Here is a 15,655-nt window from a genome sequence, read left to right as displayed (position 1 = left end):
GTTTAATCATTAAATTTGTCGAACATACAGCGTAAGCGCTGTGAGGAGGAAAAAAAACAATAATTGTGTCATTAAAAATACAATGAAAGTATTACATTCCTATGCAGTTTGTGTATTGTTGGAGACAAATACGATCGACTGAAACACGCATGAAACATAATATATAGTATATTTATTAAGGTAGCCATTATTTATTAGTTACATACATAATTCATACATAATTAGTAGTATATAGTATGGTGTAGTTATATTGTAAGTAAACAATATCGACGATAGCGACAAATACGTCATGTTACGGCATACAGTAATGTAAAGTAATGAAAGGATCCGGAGAAGTTTAAACGGTGGCTTGCTCACTTTCTGGACTTTAGCGCCATCTAATGGTAACACTTGATAACTGCTGTGTACCTGGATGAGATTGATTGCTTCCTTGATCACCTGTTGTTGTTAAAGGAACTTGTTTTACCCTACCACTCATCCTCGGACCTCGAGGTTTTGAAAAATGGCTTCCATTAAGGAAAGAGCTGCGGCGTTAAATCTTGCAGAGAAACTGCGTCCTCGACCTCTAGGTATTTTTAGTAAGCGGTTGGCGGCATGAATAAGGAAGTTTCTTCTTTCGTCTGTGACTTGCTATAAACCTACAAGCACCGTTTAGTTCATTATTGAATGATACTACTCACAGTGTTTGTCACTTTTTTGCTAGCTGTTCTCTAACAAGGAGTTAAAGAGCAAAATGCAGAACAGGTGTGTCCAATACATTCCCTCATAAAAAGTCTTGTAACTCATTTCTGTTAAGTTCATACGTGGGTGTGTGGCTTGTTAGGGGTTACTGTACCTTTAAGATTTGGTCAAATGTAACGGTTAACGTAAAGTGTGGCGTTGAAGTAAAAGGGACGTCAAGCATCCCGCCATACTTGTTAACATACTGTTTGTTGTCGTCTTGGTCAGAATGGGAAAAGCACAATGAAGATCAATGTGTACCAACTGTAATTAAACCAGGGTTCATGGACCACACGGCTGTTCAGCTCCTTGTTAGAAAACGGCAAGTTATGCAACATGTATTTTGACTTTTGTAACTTTTTCTCCATTTTATTTAATTTTGTTGTATTAAGACTTAATTATTGCAACATAGTTTTTTTACTCTACAAAAATGACATGTTCCCTCATATTACTAGTTTCTTATTTAATTATTTTATTTTATAAAATTATTTTCTCATTAAAATACGCTTTTTTTCCTTATAATATTTTGACCTCATTCTTAAAATTACAGCTGCTTTTTTGTATTTCAATTTTTTTTCTTCTGCTAAATTATTTCTAATTTATACATTTTTCCTCAAAATATTTTGAGTTTGTTCCATAGGTTATTCTGAATTATTTTTATTTAATTTTTATTATATTTTTAGTGGCTCCCAGGCCACACTTTGGCTCTCTCTGGTTTATGCATTCTGAATTTCCATCCGAAAGCTGAAAATCCCTAACTTTATATGAAAAGTGTACATATATGAAATACACTTGCAGTTAACAGTGATGGTGTTTTTGGTGTGTTTGCCTTAGTACAAGGGTTTGCCGTGAAACCAGCCCAGTGTCTTCCATTGGCAAGCAGCCTCATCTCCCATCTCAGGTCCACTTTGAAAGTGAAGCGTCGAAGAGTCTACCTGAAATCGCACAATGACTGCTTCCTGGGAACAGAGGCTGTGGATGTTGTGGTAGAACACATTACCACCGATAAGGCCTTTGAGGGTGAGTGTGCTGCACAGTGGATTTGTGTTCATCAATCATACCAGTTATTGACAAATTTACCTACAAATCCAAGTCTTAATTGTTTTAAAATGAAAGGTGCCACAGCATCCCGGGACAAAGTGATGAATGTGTGCCAAGCGCTGCTGGACTGCAATGTGTTTGATGTGGTGGGAACTAACGTTTTTGGCAAGAAGAGGGCAGAGTTTCAAGACAGCAAGAGTGCTCTTTACAGGTTAGTCTGAAGGACTCACTTGAGATTTGTGAGTAAATGGGCAGCGTATAATTTTCAAACTGTCCCTCCAGGTTTGGAAATGAAAATGCGCCCACGGTGGAAGATTTGGAAAGGGGTGTGCTTCTGAAGAGTATCCAGGAACTCTTTTCTGGTTCTACTTCAGAGAGGTATGACGTTAAATAGAAGTTAATTTCATGTAGTATGTAGATTTCAATAATACTGGTAAAACCCTTACATTATTTTCAAGGTAGAATTACTACCTCATCCATGCATTTAATTTACTTTTACTTTACTTTACTTTACCTTTACTTTACTTTACTTTACTTTACTTTACTCTACTTTACTTTACTTTACTTTACTTTACTTTACTTTACTTTACTTTTATTTTAATTTTATTTTATTTTAATTTTTTTAAATTTAAATTTATTTTATTTTATGAGGTAGAATTACCTCATTATTACCTCATCCATGCATTAAATTTAATTTAATTTAATACATGGATGAGGTAGTAATTCTACCTAATTTAATTTAATTTAATTTTTTTTTTTTTGCAGGAAGGCTGAGCAGACATTTTCCTCAGGGTCACAATGCCTGATGCCCACACCAGTCAAATTCACGCAAATGTCCACTCAGGTTCCCCACTTAGACAGTCCTGTCTGTGCCAGTCTGCCGCTAGAGACCAGCATGGATAATCTGAATATCAGTCCCAACAGAGGACAGACACACAGTGTTCTACCGCAGTCATGTAAGGAGTTACATTTATTGCACTTTAAGGTGACACGTTTGACTCACGAGGCACATAATTTTCTGCTACAGTCACAAATATGATGGAAATTTTATCCACAAAAAAGTGTAAAAAACTCAAGTCCTATCAAGTCTTAGTGAAATACACTTCTCTATTTCTTCACTGTGCTGTTTTTTTTTCCCAGTGGTAGATGAGATATGGCAGGAGCAAACCATCCTCAGACTCTTAAACCTAGTGGAGCTCCCTCTACTGGAGGGGGTTCTTCAGTGCAGCCAGATCTCTTCCTGCTCTGCACCATCTCACTCATTGCCTCACAATAACCCTGACTTGATCTGCAGCAGCAGCAGCCACCTTGACAGACAGATTCTTAAGGCCTTCAAGGACTCTCAGTATGTTGATATTTTTTTTATTACCGTAGTGTACTTTTAATTGTACTTTTTACCACGGTATGTTCTGTCGACTTGCAGGGATGATGAATGGCTTTGTGCTGCCCTGGACTGTCTAGACTTCCTCCCTGATCAGCCAGTAGTAAAACTGAGTCGAGAGCTACCTTTCTTATTCCCTCAAGATCAGCAGAGCGCTGAGCGAGTTAAAGCGCATGGAAATATTCCAGGCAAGTGTTGTCATAAGCAGAGTGTTTGCTGATGATATCCACATTTATCACATACTACAGTATTAATTGGACCTATACCCTAGAAAGCGCCCATGAATGATACGGGAAAAGGCCAAAAATGATACTGTGTCAAAGCCCAGGGCAGTGATACTGATAAAATATAGAGTTTAACCATGTCCAGTATCAGCCCCCGTAGCTGTCCACTCAGAGCGCGCTGCTCTGGTATCGTGCTTGTGAAACAACCAATCAGAGAACAGCGCACGAGTGCTTAGTGCCTAGTGCTTCTACAGTCACCAAAAAACCCAAACTTGATTAATGGAACTTTAATTGTCAGACATTGATAAGATAAGACTGTTGCTAAAATATTATTGTTGAAATATTTTATAATAATAATAAGCTCATGATTAAATAGTATGTGATAATAAGATCATCACATGGTTTGTCTGGTATCAGGCCCGGTATCACCTGGCCTGATACCAGAGAAACCATGTAATAACCTATAAGTATCCTATATTTCATATTGTTTCACACAGTAAAGGTTTCTCACAAATGTATACAGCTCAGTCGAAGTTGCTGTTGTACGGGACACTTGTGAGGCACTACGGCAACACAGATAGACCTCCGCTACTTCCCGAGAAAATGACGGATGTCTACACGGCAATCACTGAGCTAATAGGTAGGAATGTATTATTGGGGAAAAAAAATTATATTTTGCTTCCACTTCATGTAAAAGTGAACTGCAAACCATGTCTCTACACAATGTATGTACATGGATATACAGGGATATGGATATAGGAAATAAAGACTATTTTCCCTCTTGAATCCACTTTCCTTTTTCTTAACTGTCAATTTTGCTATTTCCTAGTGAACGCAAAATTAGACAAAGCACTTGAAGCTCTCCAGCTGTGCTTGAAGCTGCTGCCACCTAACTGCCGAGAGGAGCTGCGTCGGCTTCTTCATTTCATGACAGTGGCTGGTGATACACAAGGCTTAATGCTGGAAAAGGAGGTACGTAAAATGGTGGTGGGAGTTGAGTGTATGTCCTTTGTCTGTCTTCATGACCTTGAGTTTCCACAGTATCCTATTATTGGGCCTTTCATCAATTAAAATGTATACTAACCACTTTATCATGGGGTAAAGTGTATAGTACCAGTACTACTGGAATTTATGCGCGAGTTGTTTGGAAATAAAATTAATCTACAAGGAAATTTGTGTGGCTCTACCCAGGAACAACCATAAAAGGCTCTGTGCAGATGCAAAGAAGAGTTACACCAAAGATGTGTTGGGAATTGGTGCCTTGGTTAGCGTCATTAGTCCGTTCCAGAAGGTCAAACTCAAACCAAAACAGACTTTAACCAGGGCAAGTTTTCCCCTAGAAAATAATGTAAATCCTATCATTTCTGGACACCCAAAAATGTGAACACAAAACGCATTTTATCAATAAAGTAAACAAACCAAGCACACATACAATAGTTACGCATGTTACTTTGCATACTAACCAGGCGGGCGAATGTAAACAAAGGCAAAATTTTATATCATAAATACATTTCGGATGTTAACCAAAACACGCTAACCAGGGCAGACGTTAACCAAGGTACCACTGTATATTATAACCCTGTCATGTTTTATGCAAAGCATTTTTATACCTGATCTGCCTATTTTTAAAAAAATATATCATGTTAGCAGGAAAACCGACTTGTGGTGAAGACATCTTTTTCCAGGGCTATCCTTAACAGCAAGGCACTGTCAAAGGAGCGAGAGGATCTGATGCTGGTCTTCATGCTCAGCAACATAAAGGAAATCTTTAAGGTAGAGAACGTCGGACAGAATACATGAATACATTCCCGTAATGTTATAACTGAAGGAAATGAGCGAGAATGTTTATACTCTGTCCAAGTAATGGTCAAATATTTATATATACATTTTCATGCTAAATACTGTATAGTTTATTATCCATTCATATTGTTGCAAAATAATTTAAATTATTACATTACATTTGTATAAGTATGTTATTGAAGAGGATAAATGGTCCAATCATGTTTCATTGTGCCCAAAAAATCTTTATAGCAAAGCATTTATATACTTTTGTTCTTTTTCTACCAGATACCAGGAACTCTGCACAGAGAAGTGACTGCTAAGCTGGTTGGCCTTGCTCAAGGGAAACAGGCCAATGATTCTGGTGAATGCATGTTTTATGAATGGGAGAAAAAGCACCCAAAAAAATTGAATAGCGGTCTCCTTTTAAATAATATAGCATGAAAACACAAGTGTAGCATTTGTCGTGTCAGTAATCTGTAGCAATACTATTTGTATTGTTAGTCTCTGTTAGCATTTGGAGAAAAGGCACGATATGGCTAAAATGGGTTTAAATGTTCCAATGTTCTTTTTTTGGTCCACAGGCTGTCTGGTTTTGAGCAGGACTTACACCGACTGTCCAAATAACACAACGAATCAGGAACTTTGGATTTTGCTTCAAAGTATTCACCTGGATACAAAGATCTCACCTAAGGAGAGAAAGCGCTTACTTAGACAGTTTTACTCATCCCACCCAGAGATATTTCATAAGTACTTTGGTGAATCTGTTGTTAATGTGCTGTAGGTTATCCGCTTCACTTTGACTTGCTGATGTCAAGCTTGTCAATCAAAGTGTGGCCTGGGGACCATTTGTGGGGTCTTTTTTTTTTTTTTTTTGGACCGTAAAAATGTAAACCTAAAAAGTAAAACAAAAGTGCACAATGAAAGAGAAAAAGCTGAAATGATAACACAAATTGCATCCTTAAATTTTTCCTTTAATGTGCAAAATAAAGTTTTGTGCTAAAGAAACTATCATGATGGTCACGAATTAGTGAAATGTACTTACAGTGTATTTGTATTTGCTTACATGTAAATGACAGTGTTTTGTTTGGAATTCAATCTAAATAAACAGATATATTGCATTTGTTTTAGGGGTAGAGTTATTAATTGGTAATGGTTTAGTACAGTAGAAGTACAGTATATCTTGTTTATAGTTTCAACATGCTGGAAAGGAGAAGGAATTCATTTTCCATATCACACTTCACCTTCCATGGGCGCCATTTTTAATAATAAAAAGTTAACTATGAGTCATTACAGCGTCAAGTGATTTAAATAAGTGGTTGCAAATGAGTACAGAATTTGAAATACGTTAATTATAAACTACTGAACAATAGTTATGTTCTATATATATATATATAGACAGAGAGAGAGAGCCGACTGGAAAAGACGAGCGAGAAGTAAACAATCACAATGGAGTAGAAGGGGCTCGAACGTGACGTCATGCTAGCCACACCCAAACCCGGTAGTGCTCCACATCAAACGGGAGGCCGATTGCGTAAATCTATTTTGCTCCGTCTCAAACTAGGTTTTCCCAATTTTAACAGACGACGAGTGACTGCGGAGAACATACTTATGTCACAGTGTCAGACTTGACGGGATAAGTACGCGTCCATTCTGTGTTTTTGCTACAAAAACCGGGTCTTACTGGAGCTAACGTGGGAGCTATTTTCGTTCCAAAGAGACATCTGCCTATACGGTTAGTGACGTTGCCATAGATACGATTGTAAAGAGGTTATGGTGTCGTTTGCGTCGCCGCCTCATCTTAGCGTCACACGCTATATAGCTAGTCAATTTTCTTTTCTGACCGCATTGTCGCATCCTCCATCGTCATTTAAGACAATACAGTCACTACATTTGGTATTTGATATTCTGTCGATCAGCTAGCATGCCAAAGGAAGCTGACCACATCGAGGGTGGAGGAGACAAGGAGTCTGAGGAGAGCACTCAGGAAACTTCTCAGCAGACTGTGAGGAAGAGAGTCCGAACAAACACTCCCAGTCCACACAGAGGGACAGACACTCCACAAGGTAAGGGGTATCAAACTCAACTTTCATCAAGCTTGATTCAAATAGAAATAACCCAGAACCAGAAACACACAAATGCAATGACCATAGTATTATTATTGCGGTCTAGTGTTAGCGCGCAGACCTCACAGCTAGGAGACCAGGGTTCAATTCCACCCTCGGCCATCTCTGTGTGGAGTTTCCATGTTCTCCCCGTGCATGCGTGGGCTTTCTCCGGGTACTCCGGTTTCCTCCCACATTCCAAAAACATGCTAGGTTAATTAGCGACTCCAAATTGTCCATAGGTATGAATATGAGTGTGAATGGTTGTTTGTCTATATGTGCCCTGTGATTGGCTGGCGACCAGTCCAGGGTGTACCCCGCCTCATGCCCGAAGACAGCTGGGATAGGCTCCAGCACCCCCGCGACCCTCGTGAGGAAAAGCGGTATGAATGGATTTTTATTATTGCGTGCTGTATGTTTACCAAATTATACATTTGGTTCAGAATTGGTATTTGCCGACAGTAAAAGGTCACACAGGTTAGTAATGTATGTTATCTAATGTGTAATGTGCATACTAATGTATCTAGTGCATATTTTCTTTAATAACAGCCATATTTCCTTTATAGCCAGCCCACCCAGGTTTGTGTCTGTAGAGGAGTTAATGGAGACAGCAAAGGGAGTCACCAACATGGCGCTGGCCCATGAAATAATGGTTAACCAGGCTTTTCAAGTTAAACCTTCTGAGTTTCCTGAAGGAAGGTGAGATGTTTTTTTTTTTTTTGCATCCTGGAGTTGAACTTATAAGGTCATGTTTATTTAACAACCCCTTCTTCTTCCCCCTGTACAGTTTGGAGCGCAGAGTGAAGGAGATCATGCATAAAGCATTCTGGGATTGTCTTGAAGCTCAGTTGAAGGAAGATCCACCCCAGTACATGCATGCCATTAAACTGTTGGCTGAAATGAAAGAGGTGAGGTTTATCTTCGACTTGTGCAAAGTTTAGAGTAGGGGTCTCAAACACGCGGCCCGCGAGCGAAATGTGGCCCGCAGGACGCTAGTTTAGGCCCTCGCCTTGATATGAAAGTTTAATGTTAGTGCGGCCCGCGCAAGTTTGATATGGATGCTGTATGGTATCATGTACCCAGAAAAAAATTATTACGTTTGATTAATGTTCATGTTAAAGGTTAAATAACTGTTAATAGTTATCCTCTCTATCCGTGTGGAAGTGGTAAGTTTTTGGCTATTTAAGTTTAAAGGAAATAACTTGGAGGAAAATCAACATCAATATTTTCAATAATAAAATGTGCAATATAGTCACCTTTTCGCATTACCCAATATAACAGGTATATAATATAGGCACTCCTATACAAGCAGATTCCAGACCACACATGCACGTCTATTCAGCAGCAGCCTTTCTATTCAATATCCACAACAACAGCACATGCTAGAGTGAGCCAGTGTGTTTAGCAAGGAGTACGAGTGATGTCAGCCGTGTGGCTGTGGTTATTGTTAAAAAAAAAAAATCAACATTGTGACTTCCTAAAACATCAATGGCCACAACAGTAGCCCATGTTATTAATATTGTTATTATTACGTCTTAGTGAGATAATTCAAACATGCAATAAAAGCCTGTTGTTGTGATGATCAAGTGTGATCCGAGTGTAAGTAACATTAACATAACATGTCTAGTGACACCTAGTGACCAGTATAGAATACTATATTTTATTGATGTCTTTGAGTACCTTATATTTGTAATATAAAGTCAGCTGTTTTTATGCTTGAAAATGCTTATTTTAGGTTAAAAAAACTACATATTGTTTGCTTAAATAGGCATTTTATTTACTTCAATATATTTCCAAAGTGAAGCCATGAAATTTGAACTGCAAAGTGGTGATATAATACTGTATAAACACAGTAAATTACATTTGACAGATGTAAATATAAACAAAAAAAAACTGTCTTCAGATGCCACCACGCAGATCATTGTACTACATTTGTTTTTCTTATTATCCATATTTTTGCATCCCTTTGTACACACTTTTAATCAATCAATAATTTCCATGCAGACATTGCTGTCTTTCTTACTTCCGGGCCATGGTCACCTGCGTTCCTGTATTGAGGAGGTTCTGGATTTGGGTCTAATTCAGCAGCAGGCAGAGAATGGAGCGCTTGACATTGGCAGTCTGTCCCAGTTCATTATTGAGATGATGGGCTCTCTGTGCGCCCCCTGCAGGGACGAGGACATCAGTAAACTCAAGGAGATCACAGATTTTGTGCCTCTGCTCAAGTAGGTCAAGAGACAGTCCAGATTGTAGTTTATTTTACATTTGTTTAATTCATTAGACGACTTTATTCCTGAAAACTGTTGATATATATATATTTTTTTCCCAAAGAAGGGAATGTTTTTATTCAGAGTAGTAGTAGTAGTAGTAGAAGTATATTCATTTGCTATTGTTGCCTTTTTCCCATGCTTCTGTAGGGCTATTTTCTCTCTATTGGATCTTATGAAGTTGGACATGGCTAACTTTGCTGTAAACAGCATCAGGCCTCATCTGATGCAGCAGTCGGTTGAATACGAGAGGAACAAGTTCCAGGAGTTTCTGGACAAACAACCGAGTAAGAACATTTTATCTTGTTTTATTTTGTTTGCATAGAAATACTTTTTTATATTATTAATGTTCATGTATCGTGCAAAAATTGTTCTCTCATCCTCACACAGTCACTTACTCTTACCTGCAACACGTTGAAAGAAATCCAACTACATAAATGTTTTTAAAATTTTTAAATGTAAAAATGTAAAAAAAAAAATATTTTTTTAATTTTTTAATTTGTTAATTTTTTAATTTTTTAATTTTTTATTTTTTTAATTTTTTAATTTTTTAATTTTTTAATTTTTTAATTTTTTAATTTTTTAATTTTTTAATTTTTTAATTTTTTAAATTTTTTAAATTTTTTAACATGTTTTATTTTTTTAATTTAATTTTTTATTTTTTTAATTTACATATCCCTGGTGTTTATTGACCAAGCTAGGTAGTATGTATATTTTCTTGGATTTATGAAAATCAAATACTTGGCTTTTTTTTTAACATTGTCTAGAGTAATCTTTACATTATTAATCCATCCATCAATTTTCTATGCCACTTATACTTATTAGGGTCGTGGGAGGGGGGGTAGCCTGGAGCCTATCCCAGCTGTCTTCAGGCGAGAGGCGGGGTACACCCTGGACTGGTCGCCAGCCAATGGCAGAGCACATATAGACAAACAACCATTCACACTCTTGATAGCTAACATTATTCGAGAAACTTTGCCAAATTGCTATCATTAGCTGACAGTAAATATAAGGAATGCTCATGCATCTGTTAGGCGGAGCTAGAGGGGGCGTACTTTACACACTGAAAGCCGGAAGATATAATGCATTCAACGTTTGACAATAGGGGAATGTTGTCGTTGGAATAGAATCCATCTTAATTATCCAAATAGCACTAACATAAATTCTATAATTTGAATACCCTCCATTCATTCATTCCTTTTTTTGTTAGATGCTTTAGACTACACTGAGAAGTGGCTCACAGACACAGCGAAAGACTTGAGAAAGGCTTCTTCCAGTGCTGCATCATCTGATCCTCTCCTTCCTGCAAACGTCCATAATCAAGCATATTTACGACTACTGAAGTGGAACCACCTCGCAGAACCATTCCCGGAGGTAAACACTCTGATCTCATTTTGAGGCCTTGATTCTTGTCATTGAAGTGTTTTATGTATTCTGAGTTTTTATTTTTTTCCTGTCCAGACTATGTTGATGGATCAGGCTCGCTTCCAGGAAATGCAGCAGAATGTCGATGTATTAGTTTTGCTGTCGTCTATACTACTCATCGTCTACACTACCACAGGGGAAGCCATTTCGGGGCTTCCGGGGCTCATGGAGACGCTTAAAAACACTGTTCATGCCATGCTTGCAGATATGCACAATCCGTGAGTACAAATACCACAGACAACGTACAGGTATTAGCAGTGTGTATTTGGCACCTGGGCCTTCAGTGGGTGAGGCAGTATACAAAAAATAATAATAATAATTATAGGAAATATTTGCCATCACAGAGTTTCAAACCACATCCAGTTGTAACTTTTTTTTTAGTAAGATTAAGGTTAAGATTAAGATTAAGATTAAGATATGCCTTTATTCGTCCCTCAGTGGGGAAATTTGTATTGCACAGCAGCAAGAGTACAGAGTCAGTTAAGCAGTACAAAATACACAATATAGAAAAATAAACAATACAGTAAACCTCGGATATATCGGATTCAATTGTTCCCACTGGTTTAGTCCAATATAAGCGAAATCCGTTATATGCGGATTTTACGCATATATCGGATTTATATCCGGTATATGCGTAAATCGGATTTTATCCGTTATAAAAAGGCACTTCCTTGACTATGTTTCCAATGTACCTGGACGCGCAGGCAACGCTGCAAATGACGTCGTATAGCGGCCTGTCACGATGCGGCCATCCGATATATGCGAGGGAAATTTAATGGAAAGGCATTGGAACGGGACTGGAGATTTTGTCCGAAATAGGCGAAATTCGTTATAAAAAATCCGATATATGCAATGAATTTTTATTGGAAATGCATTACAGAAAAATTGGTTCTTTTTTATCTGTCCGTTGTGAGCGAATTTCCGATATATCCCGAGTCCGATATACCCGAGGTTTACTGTATAAACAACCCAAGTATTAACAAAATCAACAGTTTTTCCCAGAGTTATATACAAATACAGTATGCAGATAATATGAAACGAGATGAGATACATAACCAGTCTATACACTGAGATCTTGTTAGAGAGTTAATATGAGGCATTATGGAAATACTTCACATGTAGTAGTTCTAGAACTGTCCTTTGTTACGTCATGCTAATATCTTACTGCTTTTTCAAAGGTCCTTCTGTCTGCAAGAGGCCTTAGCGACCACTGGGGAGAAACTTTGCATGGAGCTGAGTCAATGTTTAAGCCAGCACGGCTATGCTACTTTATCTACTGATCAGAAAAACACTTTGATGGGGCAAATCTCAGCAACCATGCAACCAGACAACACAGTCCGTAAGCTCATGGGTAAGTAGTGTTTATTGCTGTTGTCAGCTGTTTATTTTTGTATGAAAGGCACACAACGGAGGGATAAAGACAACATGGCTGGTACAGAGAGTGATCCTTATAGACTCACTTCTCCTGTTATGTTGTCTTGAAAGCAATTCTCTTTATAAGATGTTCTCACTTTGTCAGATTTCTGTGTAAAAGAGACTTGGATTGAGTGTTCTCTCTTTTCTCCTTCCCCCCTCGTTCAGACTCTCGAGTTCAGAAGTACCTCCTGGCATTCCTGGAGTCCAGTCAACACAAAAACTCTCCTCCTCTGGCCGGAGGTCTTGCACCAGTCAACAAGGAACTGAGAGAACTTGCTATTCGCTTCAGTCACCTCATCAACTTCAATAAGCTGGTCTTCTCTCCATTCTACCAAAAGATTCTCCACAAGTGTTTACTTTCAGGGGAGTGTGCCAGCACAGAGACGTAAGAACTGGTACAAAATGGTGATTGGTAGACCTCTAAGCTAACACTTAAATTCTAAAGGAGCTGAGGATATTTAAGACAATAGTAGCATTACTGAAGAATAAAAAAAAAAAGCTTCTGTCCTCAACTCTGCTTGTACATCATCTGTCAAGTCCATTTTTTTTTACCCTTTTTCATTAGAACCTTGTGAAAGGCGACATTTAAGACCGCTTTAGTTTAAGTTGAAAATACCATATATACATTTAGCCCTAACAAGCCAACTTTGATAGATCAGGTAAAATTATTCACTGTATCATATAGCATCTCAGCATTATTTTAGACTAAAATACTATTTTATTAATTCTGTTTTATTTTAGGGTGTTTACATTTCTACTTTTTAAATGTAATGTAATATTTTACATAGTTTGAATGTGAATACGCCTGCTCTTGATAATCACAACAAAAGTCTAATTATCGATTTACAATATCAGCAGTCTCTCTTAACAATCGATTGTATTGTATTGTCATGAAATGTTCATAATTAAGGTTAACTAAGCCAGTTATGGTGAGTTGAATTCAACGTTTACAAATAGACTGACCATAATGTGCTTTGAAAATACTCAGTTTTAGAAATCGAGTTATGAGTCAAACATTTCAACATTAAAATACGACTAGTATCACTTCTAAGAGAAAATAATATAGTAGTAATATATAGTGTCGTTCAAACTGTAGTCAAGGTATAGCAATGTAAAATCTGAGTACATTCCTCATAGCTTTATAGTGGAAACTCTGCAATTAGCCCCTGTAATATTATGCTAGGAGTCCACTGGGCCGGAGCCACTATGCGCCAATCACATAATCATTGGCGCCAACTGGCACCAACTGGCGCCAGCCCAGTGGACTCCTAATGTTACTTTTTTGGGCAAGGTATGAAAAACTGAGTGAATCGTAATGAAAGTGAATAACACTTGATTGAATATCTTATGAAAAACAAGCTAAAGTTTCACTTAAAACAACAAAGTTCCACAGTTCAATGGAAATAAATCTAGATGGGAAGGCAAAAAGTGTTATCTTCAGTGACATACAGTATTAGAGCCAAGGGCTTTGTAGCACTTCAGGAGGTTTGCCACCAGCTGCTTATTATTATTTACCTTGTATTTTCCAAAAAAACTCTGCCACCCTACAAGAATTTATTTTGTCCACTTCCAAGAGAAACATTTCTGCAAATAAAGACAAAACATTTTAGGTCAAAACTCTAAAATGAATGTATCGGAATGTGCAAACAGGCTTTCCGATATAACTTTTTGCTTGTAGACACATGGTACGTTCTGATAAAGTGCTGTTTTTGCCTTATTTTGCACAATTGTCCTATTTTGACCCAATACTGTATCTTGGAAAGTAAAGCCAATCTGCACTTCTGGCATATTTTTTTCTTTATTAGTGACCTAAACCAAGAAAAATGTCACTATTTTTGTCCTTGAAGCATTTTGTTTGTAGACCAGTGTAATGATGCTAATCACGGTAGTCAAAGTACACTGTGTTTGTGCCTTCTTTCACTTAAATCATACTCTACAGTATGGCAAAAGGGAGATTTTTTTTACTTCTGCATGTAGAATCAGAATGCCATAATGCTGGGACATGTATACAGTGCATGTTCCGATTCGATATACTAGAGAAACTGATAATATGTATTAATTTATGTGTACTGTATGGACTGAACTTGAAACTGAAGCCAGGGAAATGCAACAAAATGGAGAACATAGACGTGTATTCAAGGGTCAAATTGGATGTTCAGTACTATAAAGTTGTACATGTTGGTAGGCCATTTGGCAAACAAATTCATTAGCTGAAAATGACCAACTCTAACTAACCGACAGTATGTAAGGGAAACTAAAATAGTATTGTGGACCAAGTTTAACCATTTTGTGGTAAAGAATTCCATAGACAAATAACCATTCACACAGCCTAGCATGTTTTTGTGAGGATAAGCAGTAGAAAATGAATGAATGAATGAATTCCATGGATGCATTTCTATGAAAGTGTTTATAAGATGTTTAAAATGATTGCTTATAATGGTTTGCTTTGCTGTTGAGTCTAACACTCCTGACTCATTCACACTGACAATTACACATCTATACAATATGTTGTGAATGTTCATTTAATGTGTCAATAAAGCTCTGTACATCCAAGTTACTATGGTACCCATTATGTCATTGTATGGTCATATCACCTCGTAAAAAATAAAACTATTAGGAAAGCAGGAAGTGAACAAATGTAACAGTTACTGATTGTAAAAGCACCAGATGGAGGGGTAGGATTTAATAAGCTTTGCTTCTTCCTACTACTTTTGGACATGTGGAACTGTGAACAGATTATGTGATGCATTCAATTGTAATCTGATGCATGTTCAAATGAAATTAAACCATTACCATTACCATTACATCCATAGATAATATTACTGTGATCATTCCATTCCTTCATACAAAGATCATAATCAGAAATCTAGCCTTGCCGTTTTTATTTATCATTTATTTGATCAAATTATAATTAAATTTTTATTATTTGTATGTTGATTGTTTTGGTAACACTAGAAGGAAGGAAAAAGTAAAACATTAACGTGTAGGTCATATTTTTGCAACATAATAGATTTTTAACACATTTCTATATAAATACATACATACATATAAATTCATTGTGTTCACTAAAAAACATTCATCTATTTTATCAAAGTGTATGCACTGCGTATGACTATTTTACAGATTTTATCAGATCTAGTGAATACATCATACATAGCCCCGCCCACCTCTTTTACCTTCTCAATACATTGTTTTCTATTTACGGCGTAGCCCCGCCCACCTCTCATATCTTCTTAATACAATGTTTTCGATGTACCGCGAAGCCCCGCCCACCTCTCTTTTACCTTCTAAATACAT

General features: G+C 37.2%; 3 protein-coding genes across 8 annotated transcripts in view; 2 read left to right on the top strand and 1 right to left on the bottom strand.

Annotated features, from left to right (window-relative positions):
- The window catches only part of LOC131131236 (coiled-coil domain-containing protein 73-like), a 39,052-nt gene extending 38,234 nt beyond the window's left edge, over nt 1-818 (bottom strand). For 2 of the 3 annotated variants that reach the window (XM_058075733.1, XM_058075734.1), the window contains exon 1: nt 681-818. The gene's annotated coding sequence lies outside the window, so the exon portion shown is untranslated. Of the gene's footprint in view, nt 1-408; nt 653-680 lie in introns of those variants that run through there. The other variant, XM_058075736.1, reaches the window with a different exon arrangement.
- On the top strand, nt 407-6,247 carry LOC131131237 (DEP domain-containing protein 7-like). Of its 4 annotated transcripts, none has more exons than XM_058075740.1 (12): nt 407-569; nt 1,555-1,740; nt 1,837-1,972; nt 2,044-2,139; nt 2,527-2,717; nt 2,902-3,106; nt 3,185-3,330; nt 3,890-4,006; nt 4,196-4,338; nt 5,017-5,139; nt 5,434-5,509; nt 5,730-6,247. In XM_058075740.1, the coding sequence occupies exons 1-12, from the start codon at nt 503-505 to the stop codon at nt 5,927-5,929; spliced, it is 1,686 nt and encodes a 561-aa protein (XP_057931723.1). In that variant the 5' UTR covers nt 407-502; the 3' UTR covers nt 5,930-6,247. The 4 variants fall into 4 exon arrangements, with proteins under 4 accessions (XP_057931723.1, XP_057931722.1, XP_057931725.1 ...); XM_058075739.1 differs by having other exon boundaries at nt 5,014-5,139; XM_058075742.1 differs by lacking the exon at nt 407-569 and adding an exon at nt 621-744 and having other exon boundaries at nt 5,014-5,139.
- A 395-nt stretch (nt 6,248-6,642) lies between these two features.
- On the top strand, nt 6,643-15,162 carry tcp11l1 (t-complex 11, testis-specific-like 1). The gene is made up of 10 exons (XM_058075294.1): nt 6,643-6,880; nt 7,065-7,211; nt 7,817-7,949; nt 8,038-8,158; nt 9,255-9,475; nt 9,668-9,804; nt 10,728-10,891; nt 10,979-11,160; nt 12,121-12,293; nt 12,524-15,162. The coding sequence occupies exons 2-10, from the start codon at nt 7,070-7,072 to the stop codon at nt 12,745-12,747; spliced, it is 1,497 nt and encodes a 498-aa protein (XP_057931277.1). The 5' UTR covers nt 6,643-6,880; nt 7,065-7,069; the 3' UTR covers nt 12,748-15,162.
- Nucleotides 15,163-15,655: the final 493 nt, after the last annotated feature.

Source organism: Doryrhamphus excisus, chromosome 6 (assembly GCF_030265055.1).
Source record: "Doryrhamphus excisus isolate RoL2022-K1 chromosome 6, RoL_Dexc_1.0, whole genome shotgun sequence".
NCBI lineage: Eukaryota > Metazoa > Chordata > Actinopteri > Syngnathiformes > Syngnathidae > Doryrhamphus > Doryrhamphus excisus.
This window is presented reverse-complemented; position numbering and strand designations above follow the sequence as displayed.